At 39.9% G+C, this 27667-nt stretch overlaps 1 protein-coding gene across 1 annotated transcript in view; it reads left to right on the forward strand.

Moving 5' to 3' along the window:
• LOC148742427 (uncharacterized) overlaps positions 1-27667 on the forward strand; it is a 186969-nt gene that overhangs the window by 54818 nt on the left and 104484 nt on the right. The window contains exons 8-9 of the mRNA XM_088747416.1: positions 4664-4747; positions 15058-15135. Coding sequence (XP_088603542.1) covers positions 4664-4747; positions 15058-15135 — 162 coding nt within the window. The remainder of the gene's footprint in view (positions 1-4663; positions 4748-15057; positions 15136-27667) is intronic.

The raw sequence follows: 27667 nt of genomic DNA on the forward strand, positions 1-27667 counted from the left end.
TCTCGCCTTTGTTCTGTTTGAGCCTATCGTTCAGTTATTCAACTTACCAGTTGTTGTGGTGTCCCAATAATGATTATTTCGGTCTCGCCTTTGTTCAGTTTGAGCCTATCGATCAGTTATTCAACTTACCAGTTGTTGTGGTGTCCCAATAATGATTATTTCGGTCTCGCCTTTGTTCAGTTTGAGCTTATCGTTCAGTTATTCAACTTACCAGTTGTTGTGGTGTCCCAATAATGATTATTTCGGTCTCGCCTTTGTTCTGTTTGACCCTATCGTTCAGTTATTCAAGTTACCAATTGTTGTGGTGTCCCAATAATGATTATTTCGGTCTCGCCTTTGTTCAGTTTGAGCCTATCGTTCAGTTATTCAAGTTACCAGTTGTTGTGGTGTCCCAATAATGATTATTTCGGTCTCGCCTTTGTTCTGTTTGAGCCTATCGTTCAGTTATTCAACTTACCAGTTGTTGTGGTGTCCCAATAATGATTATTTCGGTCTCGCCTTTGTTCAGTTTGAGCCTATCGCTCAGTTATTCAACTTACCAGTTGTTGTGGTGTCCCAATAATGATTATTTTGGTCTCGCCTTTGTTCAGTTTGAGCCTATCGTTCAGTCATCCAACTTGCCAGTTGTTGTGGTGTCCCAATAATGATTATTTCGGTCTCGCCTTTGTTCAGTTTGAGCCTATCGTTCAGTTATTCAACTTACCAGTTGTTGTGGTGTCCCAATAATGATTATTTTGGTCTCGCCTTTGTTCAGTTTGAGCCTATCGTTCAGTTATTCAACTTACCAGTTGTTGTGGTGTCCCAATAATGATTATTTTGGTCTCGCCTTTGTTCAGTTTGAGCCTATCGTTCAGTTATTCAACTTACCAGTTGTTGTGGTGTCCCAATAATGATTATTTTGGTCTCGCCTTTGTTCAGTTTGAGCCTATCGTTCAGTTATTCAACTTACCAGTTGTTGTGGTGTCCCAATAATGATTATTTCGGTCTCGCCTTTGTTCAGTTTGAGCCTATCGTTCAGTTATTCAACTTACCAGTTGTTGTGGTGTCCCAATAATGATTATTTTGGTCTCGCCTTTGTTCAGTTTGAGCCTATCGTTCAGTTATTCAACTTACCAGTTGTTGTGGTGTCCCAATAATGATTATTTTGGTCTCGCCTTTGTTCAGTTTGAGCCTATCGTTCAGTTATTCAACTTACCAGTTGTTGTGGTGTCCCAATAATGATTATTTCGGTCTCGCCTTTGTTCAGTTTGAGCCTATCGTTCAGTTATTCAAGTTACCAGTTGTTGTGGTGTCCCAATAATGATTATTTCGGTCTCGCCTTTGTTCTGTTTGAGCCTATCGTTCAGTTATTCAACTTACCAGTTGTTGTGGTGTCCCAATAATGATTATTTCGGTCTCGCCTTTGTTCAGTTTGAGCCTATCGATCAGTTATTCAACTTACCAGTTGTTGTGGTGTCCCAATAATGATTATTTCGGTCTCGCCTTTGTTCAGTTTGAGCTTATCGTTCAGTTATTCAACTTACCAGTTGTTGTGGTGTCCCAATAATGATTATTTCGGTCTCGCCTTTGTTCTGTTTGAGCCTATCGTTCAGTTATTCAACTTACCAGTTGTTGTGGTGTCCCAATAATGATTATTTCGGTCTCGCCTTTGTTCAGTTTGAGCCTATCGATCAGTTATTCAACTTACCAGTTGTTGTGGTGTCCCAATAATGATTATTTCGGTCTCGCCTTTGTTCAGTTTGAGCTTATCGTTCAGTTATTCAACTTACCAGTTGTTGTGGTGTCCCAATAATGATTATTTCGGTCTCGCCTTTGTTCAGTTTGAGCCTATCGTTCAGTTATTCAAGTTACCAATTGTTGTGGTGTCCCAATAATGATTATTTCGGTCTCGCCTTTGTTCAGTTTGAGCCTATCGTTCAGTTATTCAAGTTACCAGTTGTTGTGGTGTCCCAATAATGATTATTTCGGTCTCGCCTTTGTTCAGTTTGAGCCTATCGTTCAGTTATTCAAGTTACCAGTTGTTGTGGTGTCCCAATAATGATTATTTCGGTCTCGCCTTTGTTCTGTTTGAGCCTATCGTTCAGTTATTCAACTTACCAGTTGTTGTGGTGTCCCAATAATGATTATTTCGGTCTCGCCTTTGTTCAGTTTGAGCCTATCGATCAGTTATTCAACTTACCAGTTGTTGTGGTGTCCCAATAATGATTATTTCGGTCTCGCCTTTGTTCAGTTTGAGCTTATCGTTCAGTTATTCAACTACCAGTTGTTGTGGTGTCCCAATAATGATTATTTCGGTCTTGCCTTCGTTCAGTTAGAGTTTGTCGTTCAACATCAGTGCACGGATGGAAAAATGAAAAACCAGTAAATATGTACCAGAAATTAGACAGAGCCAACATCCCGAAGCGGTCATCTTTGTTTGAGTGACCCTAACCGCCTAGTAAGATCTCATACAGCCTCTTGCTTCACAAAGCGCAAATAAGGGTTAATAGTAGCTAAAAATTTTATCCCTCACATTATACATGTTAAGATTATTTTTTACATCAGTAGAAATCCACTGCACATTATCTTCCGCAGTTGTGGAAGAGTTCATTAAAATAACTGAGAGAGGTGTGATCAGAGAGATTAAAGGACAGGCCAACAATAAATACCCGACTTTTATAAAGCTTATGTAATGAAGCTCATCAAACACAATTCCATCCTTTGTAAGCAGACTGATTGTATTACATGAATATGTCTTAGGAGCAGTAACTTGAACTTTGAAAAACATGTCAGCCTTGTGAGGAAAAAGTCAAATTACACAAATGTTTACTGCGTCACAACCATTACTCGAGACACTTTAAATCAGTGAACCAAAATGAAACTATCTTCAAACAGAGTGCTTTGCTGTATAGCCTTAGATTTTGACATAAAATACCGCAGGGGGTGGGGGTGGGGGTTAAAAGGAAAGCTCGTGAAGGATGCTTAAACAGTCTGTTTATAACTCTTACTTTATTTTTATCAAATTCAATTTAAAATTTCGCTGAAGCTTTAACCAATCACGCAAAAATCATCTGTGTCATGGCTTTGAAATTTTTAGTTCTTCTGAGATAAGCAGATGTTACAAACGTTTCAAAAGAAAATAAATCACTGAAGTTAGTAAACTGCCTTGGTGCGTTGGAGGTTTAATATGTTTTTGAAATAGAGGGTTTTGCTCTTCAGCTTATGATGTTTCAATGAAAGACCAAACGGAGGTTAAAGGGGAGCACGAAGAGTTGGTTTGATAACCTGTTTAATACATACTTCCCTCAACTTAAAATTTCACCTCGCTCCAGCCAATTAAACGAAAATCGTCCGTCTCACGATTTTTTTTTTGTTACTTTAAATTAGATTAGCAGATGTTACCAAATTCGGAAAATACTAATTGAATAAAACTATTCGGCCTCAACCAAGAGAATATAAACTTAGAGAATTTATCCCTCATAAATACACCTCTTGCGATGATAAGTTTTTTAACTGTAATTCCAGTGCGCGTTCCAGCGGTGCGACCATTTTGAGAAAAACAGCTGATTGGTTAGTGTTTCCGTGATGAAATTTGACTTGTGATGTTTAGTGGTTTGCGGTTTGTGTTCATAATAATGAGGTGTTAACATGTTTTGCTCAAGAAGATAAAAACATAAGCTTTGAGAGGGTAACCTCTGAGTTCCACACTAGAAGCTTGAGTTTCATCATAAGGTTTGAACGGACGAACCGAATATCTTGCAATGGTTGATTCATGTAAATTGCCTCGCAGGTTATTGATTAAGTGGCAATTGCGCTGTCAAGGGAAACATGACACATCCTTCCGAAATATAGCAAGTGAACTCGCTCGATCTTGATGATTACTTCATTTCCAAACTCAACTTTGGCCTCTATTCTTGATCAGCAATTTGACTTTTCGCTTTATGATAAGTTTGGTAGAGAATTAATAGCAGATGACTTTTTACAAGAGCCCTTATGCTTTGAGCGAAAATGAAAACAACAATACAACTGACGATGAGCTCGTCTGAGCTACAGTTCGGCGCGATTTCTTATCTTTTAACGTACGTGTGTGCCAACAAACTCAGAAAGCTTAGTGGTTGAATGGTGAGTCGAAAGAGGACAAACTTTGAGAATTGGAGGAATCAATTAGGATTAATCTTAAACATCCATTTATGTAGCTTCACAACTAATCGAACAGGGAGGTCACTGGTTCGATCTCCTTGCCGAACACTTATTTTCTAACTTTTAATTTATACAAAGTGATATCGACTAGCCTCTTGCTAAATTCGGTGAGCTTTATGGCTTATTTTTAAAACACTTCTACGCCAGAAACCTGTATTACAATGAAGCTAGCCCTAAGAATAACTTCCCAGCGTGGCGCGAAATTTAAGATAGAGTTAAATTAATTATCGTGGGATGCGAGGATGAGTTCTCTGAGTCTATAACTTCTTGACCTCGACATAATTTTTACATTAGAGAACGGCTTCCGTGCGGTTATAGCTAAGTTAATTTTGGAGAGGGAATGAAGATATATTCCATGGTATAAAAGTAGCTCTAACACTGATTTAAATCATGTCAAGATGTAGGCAAACACTTTTATTCATGATGCAGAACGTTATCCTGCGAATCATAGTTTACATTTTGTTGTGGCAATTTTTGATTATAGGGACCTGTCCAACAACCAATTAAAGAATCTATCTTCAGGACTTTTTACCGGCTCTTACTTCTCCAGGCGTTCTTTTCTGACACTGTAAGTAAGACTCCTAGACTTAGATTTCATATTTGTTTAAAGAAAAAAAAGTAGTTAAAGGTCTACAACTTACACAGGTAAGTATCGGGATGACGTCGGAGGACGTTAGGGTGTATAGACTCCACCCCAGCCCATAACATGTTGCTCAAAAGAATGACAGCGAAGGTGCCGAACGTATGTGGTGAAAACCGTCAAACGACGTAGAATTAGAATCCATGACATCTCTCTGTCATAAAAAAGAAAAAAAACATTGTTTCTCGCGCATACGGTAAGAGTGAGGGCATCATGAGAATTTACCCGTCCCTGGGTGTGATCGTCCGGGTAAAGAGAAGTATCGAAAGAAATAATATCATCGTCTGAGACAAACGTTTTGAGAAGGTGTGCGCAAATCATCCAGTACCAAGTACATAGTCACGTGTTATTTGAAGGAATAGTCACTTTTTATTTGAATGAATAACGTTGGGCCCTTATGACTGATAATCTGAGCTGACTAGCTAACGGATACAGGGGCAAATATCAGTCATTTAAATTATTTACGGATACCAATAATGAGCAGCATTTTCTAATGTCAGTCCAACCAGACGCTCTCGAGGCATTAACATCCTTGGGGATTTATAGAGGAATAAAGAGGCGATTTTATATGAGAGGTCGCAATAACACCATTATGATGACATGATAATCCAAAGAAAGCCGGCGTACCCGGGAAGACTATCTAGTTCACTCTAACTTGAACTCATAAGTAATAGCCTGTTCTAAGTGACTTTTTCAAGGCTAAGTAAAACCCAAGACATTATACTTTTTGCGGGAGAAATCGCTCCCAGTAATTTACATGCATGCTCCCGTGTAGCATTGACTCGAGTGCAGTTAGAACTTTGATATATGGCAACTTTACTACTATTAAACTACAAACAAGTAGGCTCTGGATTGGTGGAGTACCTCTTGACTGCGTTGAAGCAAGTAAGCCACATCATATTATATCACGATTTCTTCTGATAGTCATGAATATTTTCTCAACCTGCGCGGATTACTGGTCTTATTTTGCTAAAAAGACCGCAAATAGCAATTGCTTTGAAATACATTGTTAGCTGGTGTTCTTTTATTAGACACCACACGTTCAAAAGTGTTCTTTTACTTCCGGACTTCGATCAAGTCAGGGGCAGGGGAAAGGAGACCTTAATGCCCAAAAAAGTGCCCTGCGTTTAAAGCGAGATCAAATTGCACAGAAAATGGAAAATTCTTAGCCGCTGCACACAGTTCCTCTAAAGAAAAAAAAATTTTTAAGGAAAAGACTCATTTATGTATGATCAAATTACATACCAATGATAAACTACAAGGTACTGGCCCATAATAAGCTTATTATTTTCGGCGAGTTAAGTCTATAAAATCATTTAAATGGAATTTATTATAAAGGGAGATAAGTGCTTATGCCCATCACATTTGTAGCTGAACGATCCCATAAAAAAATTGATATCTAGGAATCCAGATAAGCTCCCGTCCAAGCACAATTAAAATAAATGGTGTTATCGGAAACAAAATGGAAATTTGAAAAGAAACCGTCTGTCGAACACAGCAAGCAGTTAAGTTCTTTGTTTATTTATACCCCTTGCAGAAAATCTGAATTGCAGGTATAGTCAGCAAATTGTATACATGAAAGTAAGCTTACAAAATACAATAATAAATAATGGCTTTTTATACATTTTGATTTAAATACGTGGCAAACTTGTTCGTTACAAAACTTTCCAAAACGGTCAGCTTTTGTGCTTTTCACATAACTAGTAGAAGAAAACCTGAGATTGTACTTGTTACTTGGTTGAGCGAGTCGGCTTTTGACAATAATGAAAACAGTGTTTGACGCTGTCAGGGTACGTATAAGCTTCTTACAAGCTTCTCGCGCCTATCCGCAAGTGTGGAGATCCGAGACGCAGCTAGCACATCTACATATGCAAGGTTCAGAAAAACAATGGCAAGTGAGCGTTTCTGGACCTCTTCTAGGTCCTGCGACAGGTACTGTGGAAGACTGGCGAATGTAGGTGTCGCATATTCCAGAAGAGGCCTAATGAACGTGTAGTACACCCCGGCAATGTCAGCTTGGGACACTCCACAGCGCTTGAGCTTTCTGATGACATACAGCCTGCGGTTGACCTTCTTAACTATGTAATCCGTGTGCTCCCCACATGTCAAGTCGCTTGATGAATAAACCCGGAGAAATTTAAACGAGGAAAATTGAGCGTTGTGATGGCATATAGCCTGCGGTTGGCCTTCTTAACTATACAGTCCGTGTCAGTGCTCCCCCCATGTCAAGTCGCTTGATAATAACAATAATAATAATAATAATACTAATGATAACGTTTATTCAAACCTGTTGTAGAAAATGCTGAATTACAGGTTTATAAATTATATTAACAAGAGTTATAGGAGAAAAAAGGGGAAAAAATGGACAAAATGCATTAAACTACATACAAGTAAAAACAGCCTCTACATAACAATGATAATAATACTAAAATGATAATAATGTTTATCATAAAAAACCGAGTATGATTAAATTGGCAAGTACTTGACTGTCACAAAGTTCTTAAAACGATCGGTGGACTTTTTGAGTGATAGTGTGATAGTGAGTACGATTTGTTCTTAAATTGTAGCCGTCTGAAGATTTACGAACGTCGGCATACATTGCAGTATAAAGGGGGTTGTCATTATGAATACGACTTATAAATGATTCATAGGCAGTACTACGGCGTGCATCAAGGGTTTCAGTACCGGCTAGCATTAGGGTATCTGAGTACGAATAGCCTGGCCAAATAATGGCGAGAGCACGCCTCTACACTGACTCTAAGGTCTTAGATAAGTAGGACGGTAATTGGCAAATGCAGTAGAGGCGTACTCAAGTATGGAACGTATTAAGCAGCAATAGATGTAGACGATATCTTCCGCTGGGACAGAATTTCACCTGAGCTGCCTTAAAGCAAACAACCGTCTGTTAGCCTTCTTCAGCAGGTGGTCAACATACGTTCCCCAGGAAAGGTCATTGGGCAAGTTGACGCTAACAGCTTGAACGAAGAGACCTCTTCTATCACAGCGCCCCCTGATACGACCGGGGGAACCTTGTAACTATTATACTGAAGGAGGTCAACAGTCATGCACTTACATTTAGTAGGATTAAGGCGCATGTTATTGGTGTTAGCAAAATTTTGGATGTCATTCACAAGGAAGTTAAGCACAAAAGGAGAATTTCTTGGAAGAATTTCCATGATGGTTAAGTCATCAACAAACTTGAATACGCAAGCCCCAGGAAGCCATCAGGTCATTAACCATGCAAGCAAACAAAATAGGCCCTAAACGGGTACCCTGTGGGATCCTGCCGCACAAAGCTTGGGAACTAGAAATGACCGTACCTATGCGCGTAGCCTGAGATCTACCTTGTAAGAAGCATGCAAGCCAACGTACCAAACTTGCGTCTAGATTGAACTTAGATAGTTTTTCTATGAGGATTTTATGGTCTATTAAGTCAAAACTCTCACGAAAGTCCGCGAAAAACAATCGTACAGCACAGTTCCCTTTATCGAGGGCTTCGAGAATCAAATGGAGTAGGTAAACAAGGGCTTGTTCCGTACTTTTCCCAGCAACCGCAAACTGCTTGACGTCAAGATTCGCTAGTATGGAAGGGAGAATCCTGGTGAGCGTGAACCCTTCTAATAGCTTGGCCACTTAACAAGTAAGACTGATGGGGCGGATGTCCTCTTCTATTTTCATAGGTGGTGACGTCTTAGGCAGGGGGCGAACAATCGCTGACTTGAGAAGGGGAGGGAGGTACCCCTCGCTTAATGACGAGTTGCAAATGTCGGCAATAGCGGGGGCCAATTCAAAAGCGAAGGTCTTAAGAATAGAGTTGGGGATCCCGTCAGGCCCTGGCGCTTTCTGGGTCTTGATTCTGCGGAGCGCGACATAGGCCTCCCGTTCGGTCACAAACAAATGACTTGGTATCTCATCAACACGCATGCGCACGATATCAGCCGATGTTAAGGGGGAGAACCCTGACGTTAGAGACACAAAAAAGTCATTAATATCTTCTGCAAGATCATTAACTGCATCTACAGTCGCTGTATCTATAAGTTGACTTTAACACAAGCCCTCACTACAAGAAACGCCTGACAAGTTCTTGATCGATTTCCACCACTTCTCAACATGCGCACTCTTGAGACTTTTAACTCTGTTTTTATAGAAGGCCTTTTTACTGTGCTGAATAAGCCGCTGAACATTATCACGCCAAAGCTTAGACAGAAAGGAGTCTTTCCCATGCTGTGCTAAATATTTCTGCCGTTTCTTGATCGCAATCTTGATCGCGTTGGTTATCCAAGGTTTATCTGTTTGATGGACGTTAAATGTTTTAAGCGGGAGGAAACAGTCAGCAGCGTTCATAAGAGTTTGATGAAAAAACTGAAATTTATCAGCACAGGATCTTAAAGAGAAAAGGCTGTCCCAGGAAAATGACCTAAGCCACTGGCCAAACTCTCTCATACGACTAGCACGTGTGTCGCGGCGAGTTATTGTTGTTTTAGCCAGGTTGGTCTTACAGAAACGCGACTGAATATACACACAGAAATGGTCGCTGGATCCAAGTTTCGGAAGCTGTTGGGGAACTAGTAATAGCTTAGGCTTATTGGTTAGGCACCAGTCTAGGGCGCCTGTGTCTCGCGTGAAAACTGATACTATTTGTGAAAGCCCACACGTGCGCTTAATATAGATGTCCTAAACATTGGTCGAGTTTGGGTTGAAGTCTCCTGAGATTATGACCATACATTTCGGGTGGTCCTCAAGGTACGCATCTACGACGCTTTGAAGATGATTATATAATTTCTCATTATCTGCAACCATTGCGTTCGGTGGATGATATATAACTCCGAGTAAAATTATAGAGATATGGCGAGGGAGTCGATGAGGTCTTATTTGAAGCCATAAGGTTTCCATAGGTGTGCCACGAAGCTCAAAATCGATCAACTGCTTACCTGGGATGTTACATTTGACATAAGCGGCTACACCACCAGCATGGGATGTTACATTTGACATAAGCGGCTACACCACCAGCATGGGATGGCCGGTCATTTCGAAACAGAATATAATCCCGCATATTTACAACAGTGTCAGGAGTTTGCTCTGATAGCCAAGTCTCTGTGACACAAGTAACATCAGCGTTGTTATTTTCAGCAATGCACTCTAATTCATCCACTTTCGGCTGAGGCGATCTCGCATTAAAAATAGGGAACGACGGTAAAGAGGCTGGGAATCGATGGCTAGTAACAGGAGCTAGTTTGCTTGCTTGCTTGACCGGGATAAGATTATGTAAACTCCTACAATGAAATAAAGCTTTATCGAAGCGCCGCGGAACAATGACTGGAATATTCCTGGATAGCTTCACTCTCTTGCCAGATCGCTTGCCTCTATACTTAAATATCCCACAAGCTCGGAGGCCACCAAAGAACGATCGATCGAGCTTCAAAACATAGTTCCGGCGTAGCGATAATAGCTCACCTCTCGAGTATTGGATGATAGGGGAATGGCGGCTATGCAAATTTCCCATGTCTTCGGTGATGGAGGCTGAGTTGGCGGATGATCTTGTAAAATCCACAATAACAGGGCCAGGGTTAATGGAAATATCCGCGAAAATCGTCAAGTCAATGGGAGGATCATGTCCTGGAACACAGAGGGTTATCATTCCATGTTTTAACCATTTAATTGAGGGAAGACGTGACGAGTAGAAACCATAGCTCGACAAGAGACTTCGTTTAGCAGGGACTCGACCAAAGTTATACAGTAAACGCGAGACCCAGGGCTGCCAGAACTTAACACATGAAGATAGCTCTTCCACACCGACTCGTTCATGAGAATAAAGGTGACTATAGATGGCTAATAAAAGCAAAAATGCCAATCTCCGAGAGCGAAAAATTGTCGTGGCCGCCATGATTAGCGCCTATACAAGTGTGATAAATAAACCCCGAGAAATTTAACGACCAAATTTAAAACAGAGCACTTTCCAGGGTAACCGGTGAACTCGCCCTAATTGCACGTTTTCCCGATCATCTAAACATATATCGAGTTCGCTCCCTCCTTTACCAGCTCGCCTAAAAATTATGAAACTTGTTTTGTAATGCTGTTGAAGTTTTTGGGTCAGTGCGAAGTTCGAAAGTAAGGCAATATGTGGCTAGTTCTCGATTAAAAATTGCCGATCAAGAAAGCGCAAACTTGTGTCAAAATCGTTAGATTAATACTTAGTTAGGTAGCGGATTTTCATCAATCATGCATTAGTCGTGCGCTTTTAACGCGCACCCGGCTAGGAATGTGCATATGAAAACCTCACGTTGGTCGCCAAAATATCGTGAATTTGACATACATTCTGTGGTAGGGAAACGAGTCGAAAGATTTTGAGGCGAGCTTATTTTACGATAGGGAGGGAAATTGTTTTACTCTAGGGGGCGAAGTTGCCATAATCCCTTTCCTGCAAGTTTGACGCACATGCAGAATGTCTCCAAGCCTTAGAACTAGCGAAGAAGTTCATTTTCTTCTTTACGGAATGATCGCGATATATTTGAGTCAGATGACTTTTTAGCCGTAGTTATGTGCGTTGTCCTCTTTGCCAACGTTTGGGACGTCGCTGGGAGGTGGCAAATAATCCTTCGTCGTCTGAAATTTCGCCACCAAATTACACTGCAGGCTGAAAAGTTTAAGAACATTTTGGAGCGCTGAGAAGTACGTCAGGGGGCTATAGCTTTTCAAATACAACGAGCATGCGTCATAAATTTCCTGGGAGTGTATAAGTAGTCCAATCGAATAAAGCCTTTTAAGCTTTTTCCGGAGCACTTCAGAATATCAACGAAGTCTAGAAGTAGAATCCCGCTTGAAACCTGGCTCATTACAACCGCAGAGGAAACATAAGTAAAGGACGGTGTTTCGGAAGCGAATAATATAGCTATCTATTTGGAAACAGTATGCTATTAATCTCCCTATGTAAAGTAGAGTATGCTCAATGAAGTACACAGATCAATTCTATTATTATTAATCCTAAACAGTCTTAAAACTACTTTTCTTCGCGATGAACTCAACTAGTAGATCGTAATTTACATTACTAAAAAAGTTGGGTTTTGATGATAATGTTCCCAAACAGTGGTGTGTAACTGCATTCGATATCGACACAACTTTAAGGGTTCAACTTTTTGATTCGCTTGGCGCTAACAACTTCTCCAAACAGTTGAACTAATCGTATTTAATTTCTCATGAGTTTCGTGAAGAACTTGCTTATGATGAGAAGAAAAACCATGCCTGGTTGTTTCTCCGATGAAATGATTTGCCTTTAATGAAGTAGGTGTGCTTTCCATGTTTTTAAGTTTCTGAAAAAGAATCGTGGTGCACGGCGTGGGAAAATATGAAGAACAACGGTTGATACTAATTCGAAGTCTTGAAAAATTCAGGGCTCACTATCGCAGGTAAAAGCTCGCACAAGGACTGACTCTCACTTAAAGACTCTTTACAAAGATAAAATCCGCTTGTGAGAGATCCCAAATATCGGAAAGTCGATGTAAATTCAAAGCCTTTGCGATTTCAATTTGAGTCGGTTTTATCGACAACTTGGCTGGTATCGTAAGACAAAACGGCCTCAGGTGTGTGTTTTCAGAAAATTAATTTAGTTTTTAAAAGAGCGAGCCATCTCTGTGATGATGATAAAGATAGTGTTGATACATTCGTGACATAAATCTAGAGTACTGCTGTTTACAAGATGAACTCCTCGTCATTTACATAAACGTTCAAACTGATCACTCTTTGAAGTCCTCATTATCTGCATTATCTCCACCAGTACCAATTACTCCAAAAATCCAAACTCTCTCCCCCCCTCCCCCCCTTCTTTTTTAAGATCTCTTCTACAGGCTACCTCGTTTTACGCTCGGAGAGCGTCTAATTCAAATATTTCCGCATAAAGGAAGGAACCACAAAGGATTTGGTCGGGATGATGACCTGATTATCTCCAGATTACTCTGATTATTTGCAGAGTAGGCTGCGAAGCCGGTAAACGATTGAATTAATTAATTTAAGGAACCTATACTCATTTTTGTCATCAGCATCCTTCTCCCGGCTACGTGATTTTTTTCTCATAAACTCAGTTCAGCTACGCATGCTACATGGAAACTTGAAAAGAAAATGAAATTATGATCATAAGCTTTATACATAATAATTATTCACCAAAGTGGAGGTGCATAGTACTTGCTATTCACCTCCTAACTACCCAATTAGCACTCCCAAAATGCACTATTTCCATTGTGCGGTAGATATACGAACTTTGGTTAATGGTGTAAAAAGTTACACCATCAACTCCTCCTGAATTTTTTATTCGACTCCGTTCATGACTGGATGATCAGTGTGGAAGGTTCTCTCAGTCATTTGTGGTCGCCAGGGTTGCTAATTTGGTTCCGAGATGATCTAACCAGCCATCATTTATACTTATACCATTAGAAACTTTGGTTCCTTCCTAACGAGTTCATTTGTTTTGCTGACTTTCGTTGCTTAATGTTTGGGAATATACAAAAGCGTTACGGACTATTGTTTGGAAGCAGCTCTTTTCCTATCTCAATCAGATAATACCAAAATATATAATGCCCACTTTCGTAAAGTTGACGTTTTTATCTACTCAGTTATAAAATAGAAAAGCATCAGGTCCTTTTGGTTTAAAGTGAGAATGCGTAATATCCTACAGTACATGACATAGGTTAGGTTAGTTGACCACTCCCCATGAGGGCTTTTCAGGGCCCCTTCCCACGCGTCCTACCCAAGGGGAGGACATCCACGATACAGTATACTCGTGCGTGGGAGATTAACGTTTCCTACCCCTAACCCTGCCGGAGACGGGGCCTACGGTTTATTTATCCTTATCCGAGAAGACTAGAATATTTTCTTGATTATAGAAAGGTAGCAAATTCTCCTCACTTATTTTAAGACCACGAGTATTGGTCCGGCTGGGGCTCGAACCCTCGACTTCCCGCACAACACAATCCGGCGCTCCAACCAATTGAGCTAGCCGGAAGGCGATTAGCTCAATTGGTTACAGTCGCCCCGCACGAGAAATAAAACACTTATTGATAATGCTTTTCAAAACTAAGCTAAGAAAATAATATTTATTACACGACTCGGGCAGTCAGAGGACCAATAACTAAAATCAACCAGTCAAAATGCTCTATTGCCGGTCCAATATTCTCTAAGTATTGGACCGGGCATTGTCCCGAATGGTCCCGAATGATACCACACTTGTGTCCCTTTGAACTTCAGTCGTATAATAAATCTCTTATTAACCAAGCTTGCTCGGGACCGTACTGGAAGAACATCGGCCCTCGGTCTTTTTTGTACGGACCTCGCTGCGCTCGGTTCGTACTGTCAAGACTTCGGGCCGATATTCTCCCAGTACGGCCCTCGCGCTTGGTTAGTAAGATATATGTACTCATCGACTGAGTGGAAGGGCTGGACGGAAAAACATTTCACTCGAGTTCTCGACGTACGGACCGAGCGCAGCCAAGTCCGTGCGTCATTAGCAAGAGCCAAATATTTTCCCATCCGGCCCGACCCAATTCAGTCAGTAACCTTTTTATCATATGACCACCGGCTAAGTTTTGAAAAAATCGAAAAGTTTATTTTAGCTTAAATAGGAAGCGACTTTATCCGAGTATCGCATCGATCGCGTACAGCGTGCACGAAAGACGAAAAACAGCACTAACTACATTGATTAAGTGTTATTCATGACCAAAAAAAAAGTTTCGATGCATTTAAAAGTTCCTTTCTTGACGCTTTCACTGCCAAGATCTCATTAATAATTCTCCTTACTGTCTTCGATACAGTTGTTATGACGTCAGTTTGGAGGATTTGGTATTCCATCAACTAATAAACCCCTAATGAATATTTTCTTTATTCTCAACACTTGTCTCCTAGATATTGTATTCACATTCTAACGAAAAATTCCGTCCTTGTCACTCTAGGGACTTAAAGGATTCTAAATCTGTAAATCCTTTAAATTCTTTTGAGCCGTTTTAAAGAAAGGGGAGGCCTAAAAAATTAAGAAAAATAGTCAAATTTTGTTTTGTTTGTTGTTTGCTGCCCAGCTTAATCCGTCCGTATTTTCCCTACGTCTTCAATGAAATACTGTTGCATATTTTTTCGTGCTTCGTCGATCTTAATGTGGGAAAATGGCGTCGGTAATGGAAAATAAAGAAAAAAAAATTCCGCCCGGTATTACTAAATAGTTCTAAGCCACCGCTTTGTTTTGATGATTTCATGTTTAGGGATTTCTCCCCCAATCAATTAGAAGAAATAGCAGAGGAAGCTTTTGCAGGCCTTGAAGATGTTTACGGAATTAAACTGTGAGTAAGGCTGTTCCTTTGTATTTCTAGAAATAAAAATAATATATAAGCTTTGATACAGTGATGATGAATAACATAAGTCAAAATTTAGATTACATTCTCCATAAACTATTTCAAACAAGCACAAGACTTAATCGAATTAATTGGCAACTCAAATCACTTATACAAATGGATAACTATAAAGTAAAATACTACAATAGGCTTGTCCTCTTATCGTCCCAGTAAACACCTCTAAAATTCGGCTTATCGCTTTTTTTGTAATTTCTGCTATCTTTCATTGAATGCCGAGGAAACCAATCAAAGCGGTGAAAATTAAAGATTCAGAATTGCTTACAACTTAGACCGACAAAGACAAATCGTCAGTTAGTAGAGTGCAAAGAGATAAAAAAGACAAATCTAAAAGGGAAAAGTAGACCTGAGAAAAGCGTTTCTGAAAAATAGCGTCCAGTGGAGGAATCTAATGTAATTCAAGCGTACTTAGAGGAGGATATGGATGATGCAAAAAAATTGCATGAAGGTTGCAGCTTACTTTAACGATTATTCTCAATGATGCGAGACATATAGAGATTTTAAAGGTTTTTACGTTTTATCACTGAAACAAGTCAAATGCAAAAGTTGTTGAAAGCTCGTGAAACAAAGACTGATTCCCTTGCATTTCATTCTACATCTTTATTACTCATCATTTTTCACGTATGGGCAAGACGAGAAAATTCACAAAATGGGGCCTACAATTTGGCGGACGATTACGGAGCCCCATATTTTTAAATGTCATTATTTCAATACGGACTGTGTCTCACCTGACTTAAAAGAAAAATAGCAAAAGCATATGGCCACTTAAAAAGCAATTTGATGAAACGGAGCAAATCAAGAGAATAAAAGCTAGAAAAGTGAGAAGTTATCCGACAGAGAGTTTTTGGGGTACAATTAATGAAGCAAAGAGGCTCATATTCGACTAAGAGTTTTCCCACTTTAACTTTAGAATTTAAAGTCGTTCTAAAGTGAGAATATTTAGTATAAAAAAAAAAACAAGTTTAAGATTTTATCACAGTCCACGAGCATTATTTTACCCACACATATAAGACGTCCGAGGTAATTTTGGATACAAATATTTTTATCCTTTAATTTCATCACCGACTATGATTTTGATAGCCTAAATCTTATTCCTTTCTCACCACTTTTGATAGCGATAAGTGAGGGGTTCTGTTTGCAACCCTCCCCCCTCCCCCTCTGCAAAGTGCAGTGTGCCATTACTTAGCGCTAATGACATTGCCTCAATTGCCTTCATCAGTTATGTGTTAGTGTTGGGAAAATGATGCCAACCACAATACTTGTAATATTAAGATCATACCTGACAATAAGACCACTTGGTTAGTACACTTTGAAATGCACAGTCGCAAGATAGTCTCAATGGGGTTCAACCGTCAGCTATTAAACGGCCTAAAATTGAACTGTGAACGGTCAAAAATGATTAATTTTCACTGCTAACCGTCCTAAAGCAGCTCGATTTTAACCGTCTTGCAGTTTGAAAGTCTTTTGGAGCCCTATTTCAGAAGTTTACAACGACCAGTTCTAAGACTCGAGGAATCTTTAGACTGGTAGGCCTCAGATGGTACAAGCTCGCATAATGAGCCTTCTTTAAATATGCAAATATGTTTAGGTTGCGTACTGGGCGAAATATAAGGATTTGTATGGGAATAAACAGTCGCACTCTCAACCTAAAAATCTGAACTAGATTTGAATAAAAACAAACTTACTTCGTCTAAGTAATTGTTCTTTTGCAGTGTTTGAGTATTCATGGCAGGTTTAGAGCCGTTTAGCTTAGCTTTATATGAATGGTATTGAGGGAATAAAAAGGGAAGAAAAACCTCGATCAGTTTTACGCGATACAAGACACGGCCAATACCTATTGGAGAAAACCAATAACTCATCGTAAGGTTTTCCCACAAATCATTGCGGATTTCGTGTCAACTTCTTGATTAGCGAATAAGTGGGACAACTGAAAATTACCGCACAGAAGCCAGCAACAACTTGACTCGAAGCTACCACAAGTGTCGTCCAGAAACGGAGAGAGCGAGATTAATGGCTTGTATGAATATAAGTTCGTAGAACTGAAAGCTCACATTATAACCTGGTTACAGTATAATTATGGTCTTCTTACAGTCCTTTATTATTTTTTTATTTTATCTGTTCATTTTCTCAAACGAGTAATTGGGATTGAGCGAGTAATTGGGTTCCATAATCTCCTCGCGGCACCAATTTCGTTCGCACTCTCTGAATATGTATAGGTAATCGCATGGGGCCGAGTAAAACTAAGGATTAATATCACGCGTACTTTTGAACGTTGCTGAAATTGCCCAAGTCGCGCAGCGACGAGGGCAATTTCTGCAACTTCCGAAAACACAAGTGATATTAATCCATATTTTTAAGAGGAACCATGTGATTAAACGTTTATAATATAAGGGGCAAAATGTTTTCTTACTGATCTCGCGCAAAACGGGACGCCATTGTTACAAAACAAACAGAAATTTCTTTACCTTGGCAGACGTTGCTAAGCGATTTTTAGCCAATCATTTTCAAGTAATTTTGCCCGTGGCAATAACAAAGGTTAAGGAAAAATGCCTTGGGTCTTGACCAATCACAATTCAGTAATTTTGCCCCTTATATGATAAACCAAGAAAATTAGGTCTGCAAGGTTCTGACTTTGAGGGGTTTGTTCCGGAAAATCTTTCCCTTACGCATCGCTTTCAACAAAACGCTTAAAAAGTAAATGGTAAAGCTGATAGAATTTTGAATCCAAAGAAATAAACTTTTCAAATATTTAGTTTGAGGTGATTCTCCATTATCGCGCTGCGCATCCTGAACTGCGCATAAAAATCACGTAATAAGGCAAATTGGTGCGCGCATTCCGGGAACACGGTATTGTTTTTCAATGAATGAACCAGCAAAAGAAGTGCAATGGTCTTAAGTTCATAATTAAACTAGCACTGTGGCCTATCTTTTTCATCGGATAACTCAAGTGTACAAATGGTCCCCTTTAAATTTGCGAAATTAAAAAAGAAAATTCATGGAAAGAAGAAAAAGATATGGCTAAAAACGTGCACGAAGCCCGTTACTCGATGATGCAAACTATGACTTTGAGAATGACGACTCGAGGAACGTTTTGAGTTGATGTCGTTTAAAATTTTGTGATTTTTCTACATAACATATATCAAATTGTTTCATTCGTTTGAGAATTTCACTTATTAAATTTTTTTTAAGTGTCACTATAAAGGCCCTTGCTTGTAGCTACTGCAAAATGTATTGTACGTAGACCGATGAAATGGCGCACGTGATCAGTGCCAGTAGACACATAAATGGAGTAAGACTGGCCCATCATATCTCTTAAACAAGTACGGTGGCCAATATTTTTTATGTTGTATATTTCAAGACAGACATTCGTAGGGAACATTTAAGAAAAGTTAAAAAAAAATTACTCGATAACTTTTTTTCTGAGGAATCACCTTTGCGCGTGCTGTCCTTTAAATACAAAACTGAATCACCTACCTGTATGAGGCTTTTTTGATAGTCCGCTTGCCGAAGAAAATATATTTTTACGTCAGCGAATTGAATATTTGCCCATCTTCATCGCATAAGAGTAAAAGGGGAAGTGCTCGGAATGTCAAAATAGTTTGACGCACTTTGGTGCGTTCTTAGATAGACATTGAGGCAGGTTTCTTAGAAATCAATCAAAGGTACATACCCAATGAACTAGACGTAGGGGAATCCAAGCAGAAATAAAGCGTGAATTCTCGGCTCCTAACGTTTTCCATGCTTTTTACACCTTATCAACAAGGATATCAACTCAGTCATGTTGCTGATCAGTGAGGCAAAAGCTTCTGACCGCCAAAGGGTCTAGAGAAAAACAGTCGTTTGGGTCAAATAGAAAATTTCAGTGGAGAACGCGAGGTCCATGAGTATAATAGTTCTAAGAGTATAACGGCGAAACAGAAACGAAGCGCTAGTCTGTAAAAGAGGAGAGACGTGGCGGAAACCATCGACGAAGCTTGCAACCATAATCGATCTAGCGGCAATCCTAAACAGAAAGTGGTGGCGTTTATGGATTCACTCGAGTCTCATGTTTTTATTAACGGTTTCTACTCTCTTTCTGACGATATCATATCGTGTAATTATGGCGGACTCTTTAAATTAAAATTAACTCATGCTACTACCTTAGCCTTCAAAAATCAAAAAACCTCTTTAACTTCCACGTTAATAAAATGTGATAATCATTGTAATAGGAGTCCCCAGACGAAGTATTTTGTCTCATCTACAAGAAAATAGACCATGAAGTTCAAAACAAAATGAAGAAATGAGAAATGATAATCTCCTTCACCAGCAACTTTTCATCAATTTTCTCGATGGATATCGTTCTCAGTCATTTGTTTTTGTGGAAACGGTGATGGCTGACCCTATTCGATACACTTAGCTCTGATCACTATAATCATATCGACATCTTCCGTCCAACTCAAATGTGTTCAGGCTACTCCAAATCTTAAGACTACAAGCATTCCTTCCTTTTTAATGAAGTCTGTCGTGCTATTCAAAAGAAAAATCAGCTAAACAATTGACATTTAAGCGCTGCACACAACTCTGGGAGTGAGGCGCACGTAAGGTGGGGACTACAGACTAAGCCAATGGGTTTAACCTGTACTCAATACGCACAAATATGATTGGCTACAGCCGGAAATCGATTAAGAAGCGGTGATACATGCCAACTTCCTTTAACACTGAATAGTACATACATACATACATACATACATACATACATACATACATACTTTATTGACTTTCCCCAAGGAGGCTTTTCAAAGACAATGTTATAAAAATATTCCTATTACAATTAAAAAATCCTATTTACAATTAAAAATGTTTTAAAATCTGAATGTTCTAAAAGAAAAATAAAAGTATACAAATATATATGTAAAATTGCAACTCTTTGAGTAATTTGGTCCTTAAACGTTTTTTAAAAACATTAACGGAGTTGCACAGTTTAAAGGAATTATCCAAAGAATTCCATAAGTTTACCGTTCTATAGAAAAATGTTCTTTGACCGCTAGCTGTTCTAAAGAATGGAATTTGCAAAAGCTGCGAGTTTCTGGTGCTACGTCGACTAACCTCGGCTCGCTTTATGAATTTTGATGAGAGGTATTCTGGGGCCTGACCAGTCATGCATCTAAAGGCCATAGTAGCGCTCCGGTAGTAAAGCTGGCTTTGAACTGAAAGCCAATTTAGTTCCTTGCGAATTGGTGTAACGTTGTCAAATTTACGCGCACCGCTAACAATGCGGCATGCGAAGTTCTGCACCGCCTGTAACTTGTTAACATTACATTTTGAGGTATTTGACCAAACATTGGAACAATAAAATAACCTGCTGAAAACTAAGGAATTAATAATCATCAAAAGTGTTCAAAAGTAGTAATTCGTGTGTTCATAACAATATACCAGAGAACATTGAAAAGTAAGCATTCCACACAGGAAACGGTATGCTGTTCGTAAAGATCTTTTCCCGCGCGTGGCAAAAAATGTTTACGAACAATTGCACGTGTGTTTGTCCTGGGACAATATCTATTATTCGAAGCTCACAATTTTCCTCAAGCCTCGCCGCCTTTCTGAAAAACTGTTTGCATGTTGGAACAGATACTGTTTTCGGACAAATATCTGTGTATATTTTATTGCTAAAAGGAGGCTTTTTTTTAATCTATTCACCTCGACAACCTGGTAAGATAAACATCCAATGCTAATGAGGTCTCCTTGCTCTGTCTACTCTAGACCTGTGTACTCGAAAATTAAAGTGTTTAAAAAAGGCCATATAGGGGCCTGTTTACATAAAGGTGAGGGACCCCAGGTGAGTTAGCCCGCCTAGCCGTGGTCGAAGAATAGCCCGCGTTTACATGCAACCTTACAGCCCCGGGTGCTGGGGTGAAGTTTCTCGAGGTTGTTGTCACGCTTGCAGCTAGGGAGTTTAAGCATAGACGTCCCAGGCGCACTTCTCGAGAAACTATCGTACACGTATATATTTATTCATGAAAGCATTACGCCTCCTTTTACGCAGTGTTAGGTTACGCGAGGAAGCATTGACAATTGAAACCCGTCTTAAGGTATAGTGTGGAAAACGAAGTATGGTCGATTTACAACGCTAAATATTCCGAAATGTAAACATTTAACACTAAATAAATAAAGCTTACTTACTCCCCTTTAGAAACTGCACTCTCTGAAGACATTGACGAGAGCTGGGCTCGATGGAAGGATTTGTTTTTGTCGCCTGTAGATCAATGTATACCCACTAAGTCAGTAAAAGATACTAACCCGCCTCCTTGGCTAGACAGTGAAGTTCGCCATCACATTTGTAAGAAACATGGTGCTCTGAAAAATTATCGCCTATATAAGTTAGACAATAACAAATGAAACTGCACTCCTTCAGTCAACAGTTAAGTACCTGGTTAGAAGAAAACATCGCCTATATTTGGAGAAAATTGAAGGCGCATCTTCAGAGAACCCAAAATTATTTTTGAGTTATCATAAAGCCGTCCTGCACCACCGTGCAAAATCATATTCGGCGATAACCTACAACGACATAGAGGCTACAACCCCAGCTAAAAAGGTGGATCTTTTCAATTCTTATTTTTCATATGTCTTTACTCTTCCGAGTCCCGTTGTAAACAACGATATATTGCGAATTTTTTAGCCACTTTGGACACCTCTAAGTCGTACGGCTCTGACAACATTCCTGTACGCCTTTTAAAAGAATACAGCAATCAAATCGCACCTAGTCTTTGTGCACTTTTTAATCTCTCCTTCCGAACTACTCGCATACCGTCTGAATGGAAAAACGCTAACGTCACACCGGTACATAAAAAAGGACTCTATGGAACCGGCTGAAAATCATAGACCTATTTCCTTGCTATGTACTCAGGCTAGGGAAAGTCCTGGAACGCTGTGTCTGTGTTTAACTCTACGATCATACTAAACAATTCATCAGTTCTCTCCAGCACGGCTTTCTGCGAAATCGCTCCAGCGTCACACAGCTGTTATCTGTTCTTAACAACGTTGGTCATAACCTGGACAAAAATATTCAAACAGATGTTATCAACCTGGACTTTGACAAAGCTTTCGATTCCGTCGATCACTCAGCTTTGCTTCAAAAGCTCAAACAACATGGTGTGGAAGGCAGCACGCTTGCCTGGTTTTCAGATTACATAAGTCAAAGATTTCAAATTAAGGGTCATTTTGGATGATATTGCCTCGCAATGGGCCTCAGTTAGATTGGTAGTCCTCAGGGCAGCCTACTTGGCCCAGTTCTATTTGTCTTACATAGGGTAGGCACCCCGCATGGGTCTGAGCTTCCCGTACGTGCCCATCCCTTCTGGGCTCTATCTCTTTATGTCTGTATATTTTCATTTTTTGATCTTGCCAATTTAAGTTTGGTGTACCTACCTTCCTTGTGTGTCCAGTGTGGCTTTATGTCGATTTCTTCCCGTTTTGGGCTTGCTTTGCTATCCCTCTTGTTTCTGTTATACTCCGTCTTATCAAACCTAATTTATTTCACCATAAGATTTTTGGAAATAGCTTGATGCGTTAACCGTTCCTGACGGTCCGACGTCTTCCGTTCGGAAAAACATAGGATTCGGTGTTTAGTGTTCAAAGCAAAAATATGACGAGTTCATAAGCAAAAATGGCGCCGCTCCGCTTTCTGTTGTACTACGTTGCTCTCGCCTCCTTTGCAACTTTCTAGATCAGGAGGCAGGCATTCCATAGCCTCAGTTTGCTATATCAAGGACAAGAAATAAGTGACACACGAGAAACTCTCATTTATTCTTCCCTTTGGGCTTTTCGCCAAAGAAATTAAATTCGAACTCGTATAAGGAGGGAATCACTCTGTCAAATACTGCTGTTGCTGTGCGGTGATTTTGAGACCTGTCCTGGTCACGTTACAGGATGTGGCTCTTGCATTAAGTCTATAAGAAATAATCAAAGCCCAATATCACACCCATTATGCCTTAAACATTTCAACCTTAAATGTTTAGGCTCTGCTGATGAGATATTCTGTTATTTTTGTGCTCGCCGCAACGGAACAGACCAAGAAAGCGAACAAGAACAATCACAAGCCACGAAAGACTTTGAGCATTCTGAACACTATGCCATTCCCGAACTTAGGGAATTGCTGTCAAAAAAGGCCAAAAAATACTAGATAAAAGTATTAGAGGCTTTCTGGGAAAGAAACCGAGAATATGTCATATATTGGATGCTTTCAAAAACATTGGCATTTTTTCTGTTAGCGAAACGCACTTTTCCACTGATGATGAGGCTCAGGCACAGATTGATCGTTTCACGTTTCTTGGTAAATCTAGGGCATCGGGTCAAGGTGGAGGTGTATGGGCTTATATCTCATCCTCTGTGCCCTTTTACAGAACACGGATCTTGAACACTGAACACGCATATTAATTGCAAATTTGAATCAATGCTATCATCTTTGTCTTTGGAGAACAAAGAATGCTTACTAACAGGTGACATCAATTGCATTTATCTGGTGGATTTGGATCACAAAGAACTGAAATCAATTCTGGCATCTTTTGGTTTGAGGCGGCTTATTACAACTCCCACGAGGATTGCGCAAGAATCTCAGACGTTAATTGATGTTCTCTGTAAGCAATGAGCCCTATAACATCTACTTTACGAAAACAATCCTGGCTGGTTTAAGCGATCACGAATTGATCGGTTGTGCACCCAAAGTCTATAATGCTAAATTTAAACCCAGGGTTATTACATGCCGAAATTATTCAAACCATAACCCTCAGCTATTCTGTGATGATTTAAGATCCAGACTTTCTGAATGTTTTCTCATCGTTTTGCGGCAATAATACTTGGTCCCTTTTTAAGAATATTCTTAAAGAATGCATCGACAAACATGCGCCTCTCACAGCAAGAAAGAGTTGAAGGAAGGTTGCGTTCATGGCTAACCTCCTTCCTAAAAGAGAAATGACTTTGAGGGAAAATAATAATTTCTCAGGAAAGCTCCCAGAACAAATCGTGAGGTCAACTGGTTCTCTTATAAGCCACAACGCAACAGAATGTTTGGTTTAATCAAGACCTTCAAGAATAGATACCATCGCGACCTTTTCAACAGCAATGCGGATTCACCATAGACGTCCCAGGCGCACTTCTCGAGAAACTATCGTACACGTATATATTTATTCATGAAAGCATTACGCCTCCTTTTACGCAGTGTTAGGTTACGCGAGGAAGCATTGACAATTGAAACCCGTCTTAAGGTATAGTGTGGAAAACGAAGTATGGTCGATTTACAACGCTAAATATTCCGAAATGTAAACATTTAACACTAAATAAATAAAGCTTACTTACTCCCCTTTAGAAACTGCACTCTCTGAAGACATTGACGAGAGCTGGGCTCGATGGAAGGATTTGTTTTTGTCGCCTGTAGATCAATGTATACCCACTAAGTCAGTAAAAGATACTAACCCGCCTCCTTGGCTAGACAGTGAAGTTCGCCATCACATTTGTAAGAAACATGGTGCTCTGAAAAATTATCGCCTATATAAGTTAGACAATAACAAATGAAACTGCACTCCTTCAGTCAACAGTTAAGTACCTGGTTAGAAGAAAACATCGCCTATATTTGGAGAAAATTGAAGGCGCATCTTCAGAGAACCCAAAATTATTTTTGAGTTATCATAAAGCCGTCCTGCACCACCGTGCAAAATCATATTCGGCGATAACCTACAACGACATAGAGGCTACAACCCCAGCTAAAAAGGTGGATCTTTTCAATTCTTATTTTTCATATGTCTTTACTCTTCCGAGTCCCGTTGTAAACAACGATATATTGCGAATTTTTTAGCCACTTTGGACACCTCTAAGTCGTACGGCTCTGACAACATTCCTGTACGCCTTTTAAAAGAATACAGCAATCAAATCGCACCTAGTCTTTGTGCACTTTTTAATCTCTCCTTCCGAACTACTCGCATACCGTCTGAATGGAAAAACGCTAACGTCACACCGGTACATAAAAAAGGACTCTATGGAACCGGCTGAAAATCATAGACCTATTTCCTTGCTATGTACTCAGGCTAGGGAAAGTCCTGGAACGCTGTGTCTGTGTTTAACTCTACGATCATACTAAACAATTCATCAGTTCTCTCCAGCACGGCTTTCTGCGAAATCGCTCCAGCGTCACACAGCTGTTATCTGTTCTTAACAACGTTGGTCATAACCTGGACAAAAATATTCAAACAGATGTTATCAACCTGGACTTTGACAAAGCTTTCGATTCCGTCGATCACTCAGCTTTGCTTCAAAAGCTCAAACAACATGGTGTGGAAGGCAGCACGCTTGCCTGGTTTTCAGATTACATAAGTCAAAGATTTCAAATTAAGGGTCATTTTGGATGATATTGCCTCGCAATGGGCCTCAGTTAGATTGGTAGTCCTCAGGGCAGCCTACTTGGCCCAGTTCTATTTGTCTTACATAGGGTAGGCACCCCGCATGGGTCTGAGCTTCCCGTACGTGCCCATCCCTTCTGGGCTCTATCTCTTTATGTCTGTATATTTTCATTTTTTGATCTTGCCAATTTAAGTTTGGTGTACCTACCTTCCTTGTGTGTCCAGTGTGGCTTTATGTCGATTTCTTCCCGTTTTGGGCTTGCTTTGCTATCCCTCTTGTTTCTGTTATACTCCGTCTTATCAAACCTAATTTATTTCACCATAAGATTTTTGGAAATAGCTTGATGCGTTAACCGTTCCTGACGGTCCGACGTCTTCCGTTCGGAAAAACATAGGATTCGGTGTTTAGTGTTCAAAGCAAAAATATGACGAGTTCATAAGCAAAAATGGCGCCGCTCCGCTTTCTGTTGTACTACGTTGCTCTCGCCTCCTTTGCAACTTTCTAGATCAGGAGGCAGGCATTCCATAGCCTCAGTTTGCTATATCAAGGACAAGAAATAAGTGACACACGAGAAACTCTCATTTATTCTTCCCTTTGGGCTTTTCGCCAAAGAAATTAAATTCGAACTCGTATAAGGAGGGAATCACTCTGTCAAATACTGCTGTTGCTGTGCGGTGATTTTGAGACCTGTCCTGGTCACGTTACAGGATGTGGCTCTTGCATTAAGTCTATAAGAAATAATCAAAGCCCAATATCACACCCATTATGCCTTAAACATTTCAACCTTAAATGTTTAGGCTCTGCTGATGAGATATTCTGTTATTTTTGTGCTCGCCGCAACGGAACAGACCAAGAAAGCGAACAAGAACAATCACAAGCCACGAAAGACTTTGAGCATTCTGAACACTATGCCATTCCCGAACTTAGGGAATTGCTGTCAAAAAAGGCCAAAAAATACTAGATAAAAGTATTAGAGGCTTTCTGGGAAAGAAACCGAGAATATGTCATATATTGGATGCTTTCAAAAACATTGGCATTTTTTCTGTTAGCGAAACGCACTTTTCCACTGATGATGAGGCTCAGGCACAGATTGATCGTTTCACGTTTCTTGGTAAATCTAGGGCATCGGGTCAAGGTGGAGGTGTATGGGCTTATATCTCATCCTCTGTGCCCTTTTACAGAACACGGATCTTGAACACTGAACACGCATATTAATTGCAAATTTGAATCAATGCTATCATCTTTGTCTTTGGAGAACAAAGAATGCTTACTAACAGGTGACATCAATTGCATTTATCTGGTGGATTTGGATCACAAAGAACTGAAATCAATTCTGGCATCTTTTGGTTTGAGGCGGCTTATTACAACTCCCACGAGGATTGCGCAAGAATCTCAGACGTTAATTGATGTTCTCTGTAAGCAATGAGCCCTATAACATCTACTTTACGAAAACAATCCTGGCTGGTTTAAGCGATCACGAATTGATCGGTTGTGCACCCAAAGTCTATAATGCTAAATTTAAACCCAGGGTTATTACATGCCGAAATTATTCAAACCATAACCCTCAGCTATTCTGTGATGATTTAAGATCCAGACTTTCTGAATGTTTTCTCATCGTTTTGCGGCAATAATACTTGGTCCCTTTTTAAGAATATTCTTAAAGAATGCATCGACAAACATGCGCCTCTCACAGCAAGAAAGAGTTGAAGGAAGGTTGCGTTCATGGCTAACCTCCTTCCTAAAAGAGAAATGACTTTGAGGGAAAATAATAATTTCTCAGGAAAGCTCCCAGAACAAATCGTGAGGTCAACTGGTTCTCTTATAAGCCACAACGCAACAGAATGTTTGGTTTAATCAAGACCTTCAAGAATAGATACCATCGCGACCTTTTCAACAGCAATGCGGATTCACCATAGACGTCCCAGGCGCACTTCTCGAGAAACTATCGTACACGTATATATTTATTCATGAAAGCATTACGCCTCCTTTTACGCAGTGTTAGGTTACGCGAGGAAGCATTGACAATTGAAACCCGTCTTAAGGTATAGTGTGGAAAACGAAGTATGGTCGATTTACAACGCTAAATATTCCGAAA

The sequence above is a fragment of the Stylophora pistillata genome, chromosome 1, assembly GCF_964205215.1.
Source record: "Stylophora pistillata chromosome 1, jaStyPist1.2, whole genome shotgun sequence".
NCBI lineage: Eukaryota > Metazoa > Cnidaria > Anthozoa > Scleractinia > Pocilloporidae > Stylophora > Stylophora pistillata.